At 40.5% G+C, this 15,970-nt stretch overlaps 1 protein-coding gene across 3 annotated transcripts in view; it reads right to left on the bottom strand.

Moving 5' to 3' along the window:
* The window catches only part of celsr3 (cadherin, EGF LAG seven-pass G-type receptor 3), a 74,193-nt gene that overhangs the window by 42,649 nt on the left and 15,574 nt on the right, over window positions 1-15,970 (bottom strand). For all 3 annotated transcript variants that reach the window (XM_017468253.3, XM_017468251.3, XM_017468252.3), the window contains exons 3-9: window positions 14,765-15,053; window positions 3,181-3,403; window positions 2,233-2,348; window positions 1,737-1,825; window positions 1,429-1,586; window positions 327-490; window positions 89-214 (exon numbers count right to left, since the gene is read on the bottom strand). In XM_017468253.3, coding sequence (XP_017323742.1) covers window positions 89-214; window positions 327-490; window positions 1,429-1,586; window positions 1,737-1,825; window positions 2,233-2,348; window positions 3,181-3,403; window positions 14,765-15,053 — 1,165 coding nt within the window. The remainder of the gene's footprint in view (window positions 1-88; window positions 215-326; window positions 491-1,428; window positions 1,587-1,736; window positions 1,826-2,232; window positions 2,349-3,180; window positions 3,404-14,764; window positions 15,054-15,970) is intronic.

The raw sequence follows: 15,970 nt of genomic DNA, 5'->3' as shown, positions 1-15,970 counted from the left end.
TTTGGACTGAAAGGGAAAAAAAACAACACATCTTGAAATGTGTGTACTCGTCATATAAAAGTGTGTGTGTGTAGTACGACTTCCTTACCATGGCTGCAGTCTTTGCCTCCAAACCCTAGCGGGCAGTCACAGGAGAAAGTCTCCCAGCTCACTCTGCACGTGCCTCCGTTCTGGCACGGGTTTGACTTACAGAACGGCATCTTGGCGCTGCAGCCTATCAGGACATCAAAATGACATCATCATAAACTACATCAATGAGAGCAGTGATGACATCAGATATTTATGTTTGATTTGGTAGTCATTGGTAGCTATGTGTGCACACACACCTGGCAGAGTGCCGTTGTTTGCAACATATCCTGCCATGTCCACAGGTTTGTTGTCAATGTGAAGATCCTTCATACAGCCAGTAAATTCTCTCGTTCCGAAAGGGAAATTATCTGGAACGTTCGGGACTCCACCCAGAAACAACGGCCCAGTCAGATCCAAAGATCTATGAGAGGGAGAGAGAGAGACAGACAGATAGACGGACAGACGGGGAGAGGAGACGTTGTTCACACATGCAGAGAATATCAGTGTGGTTATGAGTTTATACATATGCAAGTGTGTGTTTGTTTTGTGTGTGTTTGTGTGTGTTTGTATGCATGACGTATTATGTAGAAGGTGTCCAAAAGTCTGAGGCCGCTAGTGAAAATGTTTCGATTCTTTTCGTTCTTTTATACTACAGAGTTTCATGACAATAAGCATTTGAATCAAACGTAGAATCTTAGAAATATTTACAGGAATTTTAGAATTGAGTTGTATTTGTCCTTTTGTGTGTGTTTGTAATTTGTTATTAGTGTAAAACCTAATGATCAGTGCTGTTTGAATCAGTCCATACAGGATTCCGCAGAGTTTTTTTTGCTGATTGTTGCGGCCATAAACGCTTGACCTTGCTGCGGCTTTGTTAAATTATTATTATTATTATTATTACTTGAATTTGGCAAAATCGCAATTGCACAAAGTCTTTGATATTTGTTGACCAATGAGAACTTTTAGCTGGACTCATGTTCGATGCACGTGAATCGAAGGGGGCTTTGGCTGAATGTGCGTTGTGATGACATCACATGGCATGTGGTGATGATGTCACATGATGCGTCTTGGCCCAAATCTGCGGTAATTTCGAAAAATTGCAAGCTTCTCTGAAATATTATGGAGTTTGCTTGATTTTGCGTTCATTTCTGTGCACACAAAATGCTGGAGGGACGGTCTGAACACGTGCTTCAATTAAATAGTGAAATAGTGAACGGAATCGTGAATTTTGTTTTATTTTGATTTTGATTTTTTTTTTTTTTTTAATTGAAAAACTTTCTGTCTCAAAAATAAATCCCAGATTTTCATGGTGGTCTCAGACTTTTGGACCCCACTGTAAATGTGTGTGTGTGTACTCACTTCTTACTGCTGCTCTGTTTGCCTTGTGCTGCACAGCTGTAGTTTCCCAGCTGAAGTCCGAACCTCAGTGAGATAGCGGTGTCACAGTCATCCACACTCACCACGGCCACTTTCTCATCTGAAGGACCCTGCACCTCACCGTTCACACTCCTCTTGGGCTGTAACACACACACACACACACACACACACACACACACATACACACAAATACTGACTATACTTACTAAAGCAAAAAATGACTATATTGGATAGTGTCACTTTTCTAAACAAACACACACACACACACACACACACACACACACACTGACCTTGTTATAGTAGTGTATGTGGACCGTGTGCCAGTTCCCATCACTCACGCCTCCCGGCAGGTACGGGCTCACCTGTGTGGACGATTTACCTGAACACAGATCCCACACAGGTCAGACTAATAATAATTCATTTCATTCATTTATTTTCATTATCCAGGGCAGGACCAAGGTGGATTCGGAGCGTATCTGATGCCGGGAATACTGGGAACGTAACGGGAATACACCCCTGATGTGTTAATGAGATGCCAGTCCATCACAGAGCACCATGTGTACACACACACACACACACAGTCATTCACATCTTAGTTAGTGGCCACTCCACTTTCTGACATGTTTTTGGGAAGTGGGCGGAAACCAGAGAACCCACAGAGGTTTTTCACCACGCACAGAGGAGAGCCACAAACACTTCAGCAGTGACATCACATTTGCTGCTAAAGGAACGGTTACCAGCCAGTGGACAATTTCATTTCAAACACACACACACACACACACACACCTGTGGAGTACTTCAGTACCACTTGTCCATCCAGTATCTCTAGAGCCAGGAAGTCGTGCTTTTCATTAAAGCGGCCATTATAAAACAACAGCCCGCTATTCTTAAGAGTGGCAAACCTGTAAAGAATAACACACACACATAGATAATGAACACACAGATAAAGAAAATACTCATACTGTGTGTGTGTGTGTGTGTGTGTGTGTGTGTGTGTGTTTGTGTGTGTGTGATGAAGTAATGGATTGTATGGCATTGTGGATATGCCTCTGGAGGAACATGGAAAGGGGAGTGTATTGACTGAAAAAGCCACTTGCACTTATATGTGTGTGTGCGCGCGCGCGTGTGTGTGTGTGTATGTGTGAGGGTAATATAGAAAGAAAGGTTAATAGAGAAGGAAAAAGCATGAGATGGAGCAGAAATAGGAAAGCTACTGTAGAATGTTCTAGGCTGCCTAGGGAGTGGCGATTGAGTGCTGCTCTTTTCCTGCTATTGTTGGCTTTTATTAAATAAAATATCAATGCTTTAGATATCATGGGGATTTAAAAAAAAAAAAACCCATATGTTTTATGTTACATACTTGCCAGTACAGCGACTAAATTCTGACCAATCACAGAGAAGAGCTAGGATAAAGCACTCACAGAAGGACAGAGATGAACATAGCGTGATGATGAAAGTACTGAGACTGGATGAAAGAAATAGAAAAGATGAAAAAAATGAAAACGTGAGATGGAAAGAAAGCCTAGCAGGCATTACATCTATTCACCTCTACCTTCATCTCTCTTATCTCTCTCAGTCTTTTTCTCAAATCCCTCGCTTTCATGTTTTAGACCATTTTTTAGAACAGAGCATTCTATCATTTATAAATGTTATTGTAATGTGCATGGGTATGCATACCAGTGTGTGTGTGTGTGTGTGTGTGTGTTTATTTGATGAATATGTGTCTGTACTCACGAGAGCGAGATGGACAGGTGGAACCTCTGACGCAGTCCACTGAACATGATGAAAGATTTGGGAGGGAAGGAGCGAGTGCTGATGGCGCAGTAGGGTTTTTCATAGCCACCCGCTGGACACTCGCAGCGAAAACCTCCACCTGAAAGCTCGTGGCACGTCCCGCCGTTCCGACACACACCCGCTACACAGCGGCCTGTGCGCCGGTCAAATTCACAGCGTTCGCCTGCAAGGAGAAGACACCATTACGCTGGTACAAGATAATAAACCTCTGGAAACAGCTACTGTACGTAAGTCAAATAACATGCATGTACACACTAGGCATGAAACGGTTACCGGTTTCACGATAAAGCACAATAAAATTCCCCGACGGTTAGAATTACCGTCTCATATTTAATTATCATTAAAATCATGCGCGGTTATCGTCATTTGGAAAATGGTAAATGCTCGCGATAAATGCTGTCCATACACAAGAAGCACGAGTCTGACGTAGGAGCGGCATGCAACATTGTTTTCTGAGCGTGAAAACGGACGCTGCGATTAAAAACGTGTCTGCTCAATTCAGCATGAACCGAATGAGTCTGAGTCGCAGCACAGCTCAGCAGGAGTCAGATTTCATTTATCACGTGACGAGAGTCAGGCGAGCTGACTGACAGGAAGAGTGAGGCGAGCTGACTGACAGGAAGAGTGAGGCGAGCTGACTGACAGGAAGAGTGAGGCGAGCTGACCTATAGGAAGAGTGAGGCGAGCTGACTGACAGGAAGAGTGAGGCGAGCTGACCTATAGGAAGAGTGAGGCGAGCTGACTGACGGGAAGAGTGAGGCGTGCTGACTGGCGGGAAGAGTGAGGCGAGCCGACTGACGGGAAGAGTGAGGCGAGCTGACTGGCGGGAAGAGTGAGGCGAGCTGACCTATAGGAAGAGTGAGGCGTGCTGACTGGCGGGAAGAGTGAGGCGAGCTGACTGACAAGACGATGGCAGAAGATTTGGTTTAATACAAGCGAGTTTGTCATTGAACTGTTTTGTTGTTGTTGTGTTTTTCATTAAGAATAATAATAAACCCACTATTCAAGCAATTGCCGCTAATTCGAAAGCGAAAGTGAAATTCGCACGGCCACACAGGTACTCCTAAGCGATTTAAAAGCGAGGGGGTAAAACAGAAAAGCGCCAACAAGGCGCCAAAGTCCCCTTTCACAGCAACTTTCTTCTTGCGAGCTCTGCAGACAGGGTTACCCCCTTCGATTAAGATTCCTTCGGATTTGATCTCTTGGAAGGTTGGAAAATCTCCCGAGCGCCGTCACTGCCTTCCGCCGTGTTCTCTAACCGAACCAAATGATTTTTATTACTATACAAAAGCAAAAAACGACAGTGGGGGCGGTGCCGCAGTGGGCCGATGATGTAATCGGTGTGCGGCTGAACACAAATATAAAACCTGTTTAAAGGATTTCCGTGTGTATAAATACTTTTTGTACATTTTCAGCACGTTTTACCAATACCGTGATAATACTGAGAACTATGATAGTTTCGGTCACGATAATCGTGATATGAAATTTTCATACCATTACATCTCTAGTACTAACACACACACACACACACACACAGAATGATTTTGATGCCCTATGGTAATCCTGGGCTGCAACCTTCAGCCCCTCCCCCTTACACACTCATACTGATCCCCCAACACACACAGACAAAATCCTCCCTGTGGCTCTCTGCTCCTCCTGCCAACTGGTCCAGTGGTCCTGCATAACAGGCACACACACACACACACACACACACACACACACACACGTGCATAAAAGCAGACAAAACACACATACAGCTTCAGGACACAGACAGAAAAACAAAGACAAACACCTACCACACACAGACAAGGTAACACCACTTAAACTCAGCCCACGGCACCTACACAACGTTTTAGCAAAAACACACACATGAACACACACCCATGGGGGACAAAGGAATAAATCATTTTCCATCACCTTCCATCACTCATCACCAGTTCAGCTACTCAAACACAACAGATTTTTCATCTGCAGCAGATTTAATGCAAATAAATGCTGAAATGCAGACAATAAAAACTGCTATTTGCAAGAGGATTTGTTCATCTGTGTGTGTGTGTGTGTGTGTGTGTGTGTGTGTGTGTGTGTGTGTTTAACCCTTTGTGAGGACCAAATATCCTCACAATCACCCAGTCCACACAAAATTAGAATGATTTTCCAGCTTTAATCTGAAAAGGGTTAGCTTTGGGTGTAGGGAAAGGGTTAATTAGCTACAGCAATGGAAAGTATTCATAAATGTAGAAATCATTCAATTTTACAAAAATTTACTGATTTACAATCAGTAAATCTGTGTGTGTGTGTGTGTGTGTGTGTGTGTGTGTGCGTGGAAACCATGGCCACTGGATCCTCCCAAAAATAATACAATAAAGTAATTACCCAAATTGAAAGCTGGTGTACAGTCATAGATTAGTATCAGGCAGGCTAGCAGAAGCAGAAGCAGAAGCAGAAGCAGAAGCAGGGATGTCTGGTGAATGAGCGTGTAAGTTTTTTGCTCGCAGTGCTGCACATGACGCAGAGCTGGATAAAACACCAGGCGCTATGGGCTGTGCTCCAGTTTCCCAACAGTCCTGTTGTGCAAAGCATTACATTTATAATCCAATCCACTAGCTAGCAAAGCCCAAAGTCAAACTCACTGTACCAGAACAGCTTCAATAAGCCTTGGCACATATTTAACAAATCTTTAGAACTGTACTGGAAAGATGAACAAAAAGATCCATCATCCACCTTCCATATCTTTTATCCTACACAGGGTCGCTGGTTACTCTGGAGCTTATCCCAAGGAACTCGGGGCACAAGGCAGGAGACACCCTGGATGGAGTGCCAGCCCATCACAAGGCACAACCGCGCACATCCTCACACACTATGGACAATTAGGTATCAGTCTACAGTGCATGTCTTTAGACTGGGGGAGGACACCGGAGTACCGGAGGAAACCCCTGAAGCACAGGGAGAACATGCAAACTACGTGCACAGAGGGCAGAGGTGGGATTCAAACCCCCAACCCTGGAGGTGCGAGGCAAACCGCGCTAACCGCTAAGCCACCGTGCCCACCTCTTTATTGCCTTTATTAGTGCTTTGATGATGGTAGCAGAAAGAGCTGTCTAACATGTCACTCTAAAATCCAGTGCAATCTGGTAATTATGAAGGCCATAGCATATGATTTACATCATTTTTATCCTGTTCAATTCAGTGCACCCTCGTGCACTGTAGAAGAGGGCAGAGTCATCAAGGAAGAGACCCCGCCCATCAGGAAAGAAATGTATTCATACTCATCATAGAATAAAGGTGATCAGAAGAACTCAGTATTGATTTGTATTATTTCCCTCTAAGGGAAGACGTGAACCCAAGCCATGGCAGGAACAAAATTAATCAAATAAATGCCCGGTACAGCATAAAAGAGTCACTGGTTTTTCCTTTTATTTGTCAGAGACAAATGGTGGAAGGGATGGCTACGTTGGCCGTAAGAAAAACTGGGCTCTTCTGCACATGCATTAATTCGGCTGCATCTGAAATCGCGTACTGTGACAGTACCTACTGCATTCAATTCAGTACCAAGTGCTTTGTTAAGTTGATACGGTATGTACTGATCAGTACATGTGTGCAGTATGAATACAATCCGGATATGCTACATCTGCCATGTTGGCAATGTCATGTGACCTACAACTTAAAAAGAGCCGACACGCTGCCTGCCATCATTTTTTGATTTTTGATCCCATTGCCTTATGGGATAGTGCAGTGTGCACGTTGCCTTATGGGATAGTGCAGTGTAGATTGCTTCCATGCTGCAGAATCGAGTCAGAAGCAGTAGGTCTAGTTTAGCAGAGTAGTAGAGATATTTGCAATTCTATAACTTAAACGATTCACGCACTGCTCACTAAGATGTGATGCTTAGGTGAGTCAATTTCATGTTTTTAACGTGCATTGAATTAGAAGTATATTTCCACTAGATAAGGACACTATTCCTTCAGTGAATCCAGAGCTATGTGGTCAAAAACATTTAATTCAATACATTTTTCCGAAGATATCTCAGAATCTCAGACTCAAAGTGCTCACAATAAGTCAAAGTTGATATCATAATGAATTTCCTAGTCACAGAAATGACCAAAAGTTGAAACACTGCATGGCATCAGGTTTGAAACATGGGTACTGTTCGTAAAGAAAATCTAAGTTAACATACCTTTCTTTTGAGAAACCTAACCCGTCTTCTATAAAGCACAATTCTTCTCTTGCTTTTTTAAACTACTTTTTTTTTGTCCAACAAAGACTGTTTAGAGTCTGTAACCACTGTAGTGTTAGAGTCGATGCTTAATGACTTTAGTTTCCACGGCTACGGCAAAAAAGAACCAAATCCGTGTTCACGTTGTAACTATCTTTATAGCCATCATTGTTTAAAGTCCTTATTATCTCAGGCCCAAAAAACTGCTTGAAAATGCTTCCTGCGTAGGCAGCCTCCTCTAAGGGTAAAGATAATATTTCGAAGTCTTCGCAATAGTAATAATAATAATTATTATTATTGTAATAATAATATAATAATGTAATATTATAATATATTATAAATAATGTTATAATATAATAATGTAATAATAATAATAATAACAACAACAATAATAATAATATTATTATTATTGTTGTTATTATTGTTATTATTATATCCAATTATTTGTTACATGCCTGCTACAGTACATTAGTCTGGGACAAAGTGAAGTAATCACAATCTGTGCGTGCGTAATTTAATCATGATTTATTAATGGACCAAGTTCATGCACCACATCAGTTTAATACCTGCATGTTTTAGGAATTCTACACCCTACTAACGCAATCAACACAATCTCTTTATTCATTGGTAAAACTATACTATACAGGATATACTAAAATCTATACAGGTCTCAGGCAACCAGTTGCCTCTTTAAATGGTAACGGTAGTGTAGCAAGCAGACAAAGTGTAAAAACCCCACAAACAATCAGAGATATGCATATATACCACTAAGGTAACCCAGAAAAAAAGTCTTTGCCAGAAAATAGGTGCCGAGGCAGAGTGAGGAACAAAAATAGGAGGACAGAAAGAAAGAGACAAACAAAGACCAAGCGTGAAGCCTCACTGACGGCGACACAAAGCAATTACGATAAAACATTTCACTCTGACGGCTACCCTGCACGAAGCACTTAGAGACAGATACACACCTCCCTATTCACAAAGCACTTACAGGCGTGGGGAAGAACATACAGAATATGTGACTACACTTTTGTGCCGGCTTGTGTCTCTAAAGGAAATAACAATCCATCCATCACAAAGATCCAGCCTGTAAAAAGCAGTATTTTTAGAATGTTCAATTCAGACTATTCACACCACACACACACACACACACACACACACACACACACACACACACTTGCACTTGCACAATTGCACTCCTTTTGCCTAAAAAATCAGCTCAGCCACATGCGACTGCTCGCTAACAGCCTTCAAGTTGAAGAGTTACTCCTAATGTATGCTGTACTTGACACGAAATCACGGAAAACACTTTTCCACATACGCCAAATGTAGCCATTCAACCAAGATGTTGTAAAGAAGTAATGAAAATTTGTCTCAAAATAATTTTTCCAGTCAATACCTGCTTCAGCATTGATGCAGACTTCCTGATACACAGAAATACACTTTAATCTATAAACATGAGCAAACCTTCACCGTAAAGCCGAGCATGTAACATTATCTAGGCGGTCATGTTGATTTTTAATGGAAATTTTTATCACCCCTTTCCTGTAAGTCTGAAGACAGAAAGCTTTTATTGGAAAACTGGAGGTGATGATGACAATACAGTTCCACTTTCACTTTCAATTTGTAAGTATATGTTTATTTAAAGCTACTCTACATATGTTTTTGGTTTGTTTGTTTTGTTTAAAATGGAAGAAAAGAGAAAAAAAAAATGAAGAAAAAAGGTGTTGAGCTCAAACTGGGGGGCGGTTTCAAACACACAAATCATATGATAGGAGAGATAATCATCATAGTGTTTGAAAGACGTACAGCCAAAAACCCCACCCCCAAATTTTCAGTGTAGCTTCTCACAGAGCCGCAGTCATCATACCACAGAGAAGTGGCTAAGCCTGAGCAGAGTGACAGTGGAATCAATAAAGTGAAACTAAAGTAAAAGTCCATATATCTACAGTAATGGCTATGACAATGGATGATTTAAGTAGCAGAAAACATGTCTTTAGACATTGCAAGTGGTCGATCTTTTTCTGCTCCACATCCCTCTGCTTCACACAGGAAAGTTCAGAATTCTTTCTTACTGTGTCTCGTGTGGTAACCATAGTAACAGCAATGCTACAGATCTTTATGTCCAAAAAAAGACAAGGACAGAAATCCATCCATCCATCCAACTTATATACCGCTTATACTTCATTCAGGGTCGCAGGGAGCCTGGAGCATATCCCAGGGAACTCGGGGCACAAGGCGGGGGACATCCTGGGCAGGGTGCTAACCCATTGCAGGGCACAATCACACACACATTCACACACTATGGACAATTTAGAAATGCCAATCAGCCTACAGTGCATGTCTTTGGACTGGAGAAAGAAACCCCCGAAGCACGGGGAGAACATGCAAACTCCGCGCACACAGGGTAGTGAGGTAGATGTGCTAAGCACTAAGCCACCATTCCCCCATTTGTCCATATATAAACCAAAAAAAAGTTCATTTTTCTCGTTGAATGTACATTACCTCTCTCGTGTATGTAAGAAACAACCCAAGTTGTGATTTCATTTCAGCTTTTCAGGTCTCAGCTAAATTTCCAGCCCCACAAAAAAAGGGAAATGGAGACCCATTTTTCTTCTTTTTCTCAGTCTTTTCATGGAAATGAAGTTAACTGTGGCACACACACATTTCTGAATTGCAGTATTGACAAGAATGACATTCCATAATCTCCTTTCCCCTCTCACAATCTTACAGCACAAATAGTTCTGTACATCATAGACACACTGTCTGCACTTACACTTTACCTTTGCTTAGCATAGCCTGTGTTTGCAGAAATTCTGATTAATTGCTTAGCAATTTGCATGTTATTTTTAAACTAGCTCAAAAGAAAAGAAAACCTCACCACCTACAGATGACCTTTTTCCTTGTTCCAAAACTAGCCAAATTAGGTGTGAAATCTACTGAACTACACTTGAGGTAAGGCTGGGCGATATGACAAAAAATATCATGATACTTGAAGACTTTTCTACGATCCATGATATGTGTCGTGATATGCTGGCAAAAAAAAAAATTTACTTAATGGGTACATAAAGCATTGATATAAAACAGAAAAATAATGCATTCAAATCATTGTAATAAATTCTAAAACTAAGTAAATAATAATAATAATAATAATAATAATAATAATAATAATAATAATAATAATAATACCCCGTGGCCCTGAAAAGGAGTAAGCGGTTGAAGATGGATGGATGGATGGATGGATGGATGGATAATAATAAAAATAAAATCAGCTTCCGACTTTGTAATTGTCATTTTTAAATAATCAGTATTTAATCAGTCACATATACATTACAGCACAGTGAAATTCTTTTTTCTTCGCATATCCCAGCATGTTAGGAGGTTGGGGTCAGAGCGCAGGGTCAGCCATGATACAGCGCCCCTGGATCAGAGAGGGTTAAGGGCCTTGCTCAAGGGCCCAACATTGGCAGCTTGGCAGTGCTGAGGCTTGAACCCCCGACCTACAGGTCAGTAACTGAGACCCTTTAACCGTCAAGCCACCACTGCCCCTGTTAGAAAAAGATATGATGCCATATCTCAGAAAAGTGTATTGGAGTAAGTGAAATTTTGGAATAATTTATTTCTAACAGATCTGACACCAAACTATGGTAAATAACACAATATACAGTCTGTACAACATATACACTATACACTCGAGCACTAAACTCTCAGAGAAACATGATACAGGTGACCGCAGCTCTAAAACTTATTTCACGCTCTCTCATCACCCTCTCTGTTGTCTGCTTCCTCTCTCTCTCTGTCTTTCTTTCTGTTCATCCTTCCGATACACCACTCTTTCCCCACATGTACACATGTTCCTCTCTCTGCTTCTCCCCTGTGGTGTGTGTTTCGCTATTTATTCTCTCTCCTTTATTCACGTGATGTTTAATTCATCAAAGCCCCCGCTTAGCCGACAGGCAAAGTAGCTCCCCCGCAGATCTTTCACACATGGTATGACCCCCAGGGGAACCCCATCTGCCCCTACCTCCATCCGCTCTCTCTGTCCCCCTCTCTCTGATCTTTCCTTTTCTCTGTCTCCACACCCGCCATCTCTCTCTCTCTCCTACACTTTCTCCTGTCCTCTGCATATCATTTCCATCTCAACTGTCTGCTTCTCTTCATCACTGTCGTTCTACTTTATTACTTTTCTTCTTCACATTTCTCTCCATCTCTCCTTCACGCTTCCATCACTAATTCTGTTCTTTCCTCTCATTCCCTCCTCGTTCTACAGACGCCACCCTATATGACCCTCTTTATTTTATTACTGGTCCATTAATTTGTATTTTCTCCTCCCTCCTTGTGTGCATTACTCAAGCTCAATAAACATTTCCTGTCTTTGGTGTATTTTCAAGGTGTGGCGCTCATATTTGGTTCATAAGTCAATGTTTTTCTCAAGGGGTTTTAGGAATAATGTGCCTCATTGTTGCTTTTTAAAAATAATAATAATAAACAATAGTTTAGCCTCTAACCTGCTTTTCAAAATCAATTCATTCATCTTCAGTAACCACTTTATCATGGAGCCTATTCCAGAAACACTGAGTGTGAGGTGGGAATACACCCCGGATGGTCACCAGTCTGTCACAGGGCACCATGCACACACACACACACACACACATATTCACACCTAGGGGCATAGCCAATCCACCTATCCACATGTTTTTGGGAGGTGAGAGGAAACAGGAGAACCCAGACATGCACAGAAACTCCACACAGATAATCAGCCAACCCTGGAGCTGTGAGGCTGCAATGCTTTCAGAATGCACATTAATATTACATTCACCTTAGATTGATCATGCTGGTTTTCTTAAAGGAGTTGCATAAGTTTTGCATATAAATTTTGTGAGGTCCTGAAATGTGTGCTTCTGGGTATGTTGTTGTCGGAAAATAATCAACGACAATGTAGTATGATGTGTCCTGGCATGGATTTACTGTTACCATATCCTGGAGTGTTTTATTCGTCTTATACCACAGCAATTAACCAATTATTATATTTGTATCTATAAAAAAAATTACACATCATACTTTTTTTTAAATCCATTTATAGTTACACTTAATGCTTTAGAATGTGCACAAACATTAGCTCCTGTTATCATTTTTCATATTATACTGGCTATAAAAAGTCATTCCCTCACCAGCGTCTCTTTTTTCCCTATCTTGAATTATATGGAGTGTCTGCCATACAAGTACCTGTGAATTTGTTGTTACTATAGAAACAATACAACTTTTCAACACTTTATTCAACACTCAACACCTTCTGACGAATCAGATTCAAGAACTCAGTAGTGCTGTGGTTATAATTTATTGTCATTTCTGAGCACCTTTGTGGAATTTGCATTGTAGAATCTTTAATGTAGAATTTGTACTGTAGAAGTTTTAATGTAGAATTTGTACTGTAGAAGTTTTAATGTAGAATTTGTACTGTAGAATCTTTAATGTAGAATTTGTACTGTAGAATCTTTAATGTGGAATTTGTACTGTAGAAGTTTTAATGAAGAATTTGTACTGTAGAATCTTTAATGTAGAATTTGTACTGTAGAAGTTTTAATGTAGAATTTGTACTGTAGAAGTTTTAATGAAGAATTTGTACTGTAGAATCTTTAATGTGGAATTTGTACTGTAGAATCTTTAATGTGGAATTTGTACTGTAGAATCTTTAATGTGGAATTTGTACTGTAGAAGTTTTAATGTAGAATTTGTACTGTAGAAGTTTTAATGAAGAATTTGTACTGTAGAATCTTTAATGTGGAATTTGTACTGTAGAAACTTTAATGTGTAATATGTATTGTCGAATATATAATGCAGAATTTGTATTGTACAATCTTTAATGTAGAATTTGTACTGCAGAATCATATTGTGGAATTTGTATTGTAGAGTATTTAATGTGGAATTTGTATTGTAGAGTATTTAATGTGGAATTTGTATTGTAGAGTATTTAATGTGGAATTTGTATTGTAGAATATTTAATGTCGAATTTGTAATGTAGAATCTTTAATGTAGAATATGTACTGTAGAATCTTTAATGTGTAATTTGTGTTGTCGAATATTTAATGAAGAATTTGTATTGTACAATCTTTAATGTAGAATTTATATTTGAGAGAAATTTCTATTCTTGGTTTGACTGAGGAGAATCGGCATGAAATTATCACGACTTTAGTTAGCAAAGATTTCATCTGGAGTCTTTTTGTCAGATGGCGCAGGATGCCAAAAGTATAAATTTAGACAGCAGAATTGTTGAATGGATGGTGAATTATATGGTTAAGCTACAAAATATGACTGATTTTCAGACACACAGTGTGGAGGCCAGAGTTGCCAGATTGTTTTTCTCATAAACCTGGAAGAGAGGAGTGAGACAGCATGCCGCACAGCTTCCGTCTCTGAGCAAAAAGACTGTTAACTTTTAAATCAGTCTGCTGGGGTTTTGGGGCCTTTTTTTTGTCATTTTAGGACTAATTTATTTATCCAAGAATTCTTACAATTCCATTTCATTTCTTCATAAGATCCTTAGTGCTCATTATTATAAATCTATCATCATTAGGCAACATGTGGCACTCTGGAGACTGACAGGCTCCTGTGGAGGCTGTTCTGGCACAGTTCAGCGATGTCATTTGGTCGATCATTTCCATTAAGGATAAAATGTTAGTTTTGGAGTTGCAGTATTGTTACGGTACAAAAACCAAGCACTACATGTCACAAGTACAAAGTGTACAATGTAAAATTGTAATGCTCAGTGAATGGTATTGAGACACTACAATCTCTGTCTGTCTTTCCTTCCCTGGGAGTCATCAGTCAATCAGACCTAGCCTGCATGCAGAAAAGACTATATAGTTTAAAAGTAGAAGAAAAGTAGAAAAGTGAGGGGGGGGAGAAGAGGCGGGGCTTAGAGCACGTTGAGTTCTAGGAAATGAACTAAAATTGGTCAAACTTGTTTCTTACTGAACCACCTGTTGCTATCTATCCCATCTGCATATTTTTATTAAGTACTGTAATAATAAATATATTGTAATAATAAATACGGGATCAACACGTTCCAAGAAAAGATCCTGTTTGTGTTCTGTTGCAGCCATGGACAACTTTTTCTTCTAAATGAATATCCTCAAGCTTCCTCCTTCCCTCATTATCATCCCCTCTCTTCATCCTGTTTCTCTGCCTCTGCTATCCTGCATCTCATTTGGAACTGCTCCACTTCTTCTGACTGCGCTAACTAATGAATGTGAAGTTGTGTCTTGGCCTTAAGCCTACTCACATACCCAAAATCATCCTCATACACACACTCACCTGTATAATTCTCTCTACAGATGCAGGTGTATCCTCCCTCCCTGCGTGCACACACTCCTCCGTTCAGGCAAGGATTCGAGTAGCACATATTAATCTCGATCTCGCAGTAATCCCCCGTGAAGCCGGTGGGACAGCGGCAGCGTAGGCCTGCGATTGGGTGGATGGGCCGGAACAGCATGGAGGGCGAGGAGATAAAGGGGGCGGAGCTATTGAAGCGCAGGACGCTGATGCACTTCATGTAGTTCTGACACGGCTCACGCAAGCACACGTTATCATCAAACGGCAGCACCTGCGGATAGCAACACAGGAGTTAGGAGAGAGTGTATGTGTGTGTGTGTGTGTGTTTGTGTGTGTGTGTTTGTGTGTGTGTGTTTGTGCATGTGTGTTTGTGTGTTTGTGTTTGTGCGTGTTTGTCTATGTGTGTGTGTGTGTGTGTGTGTGTTTGTGTGTGTATGTGTGTGTGTGTGTTTGTGTGTGTGCGTGTATGTGCGTGTGTGTGTGCGTGTGTGTTTGTGTGTGTATATGTATGTGTGTGTGTTTGTGCCTGTGCGGGTGTGTATGTGTTTGCGTGTGTGCGTGTATGTGTGTGTGTGTGTGTGTGTGCGTTCGTGTTTGTGTGTGTGCATGTGTGTATGTGTGTTTGTGTGTGTGTGTGTGTGTATGTGTGTGTGTGTTTGTGTGTGTGTGTCTGTGTAAGATAAACAATATTCCTTTTGGTGTTGTATGATATGGTCCGATTTGGTCATTTTTTTCTCTTGATTCAGGTGTCTCGTTATTTATGTGATAGTTAATTGAGTCTCGGATTATTGTACAATTAGTATTTTAAAGGAAATATCTTTTATTTAATATTTTATGCTCTAAAAATGTGAGTATTAGAGCAATTGTACTTAACATTGAGAAGTTAGAGGAGAGAAAGCAAGACTTGACAGCAAACATTGAAACAGTTTTTCTTCAGTTTTGAAATTTTTGCACCTTTTTTAATTAGCGAAATCTAGCATGAACATAACGTACCTTTAAAAATGTCTGGACTATCATACCTTGTTAGAGTAAAACCTTCCCAGGTAATACATACATAATAAACGTAAGTATAACTGTGTTTCAAAGAGTGTAGGTTTGCTAACTTTCACAACAAAGATAATAAAAGCATTATTGCTAACTCGGTGAACTGAGCTAACACGTGTTGCTGCACAGATTAAATGATCTAAA

This window comes from Ictalurus punctatus, chromosome 5 (genome assembly GCF_001660625.3).
Source record: "Ictalurus punctatus breed USDA103 chromosome 5, Coco_2.0, whole genome shotgun sequence".
NCBI lineage: Eukaryota > Metazoa > Chordata > Actinopteri > Siluriformes > Ictaluridae > Ictalurus > Ictalurus punctatus.
Note: the sequence above shows the minus strand (reverse complement) of the source record. Positions and strands in the feature narration are given on the sequence as shown.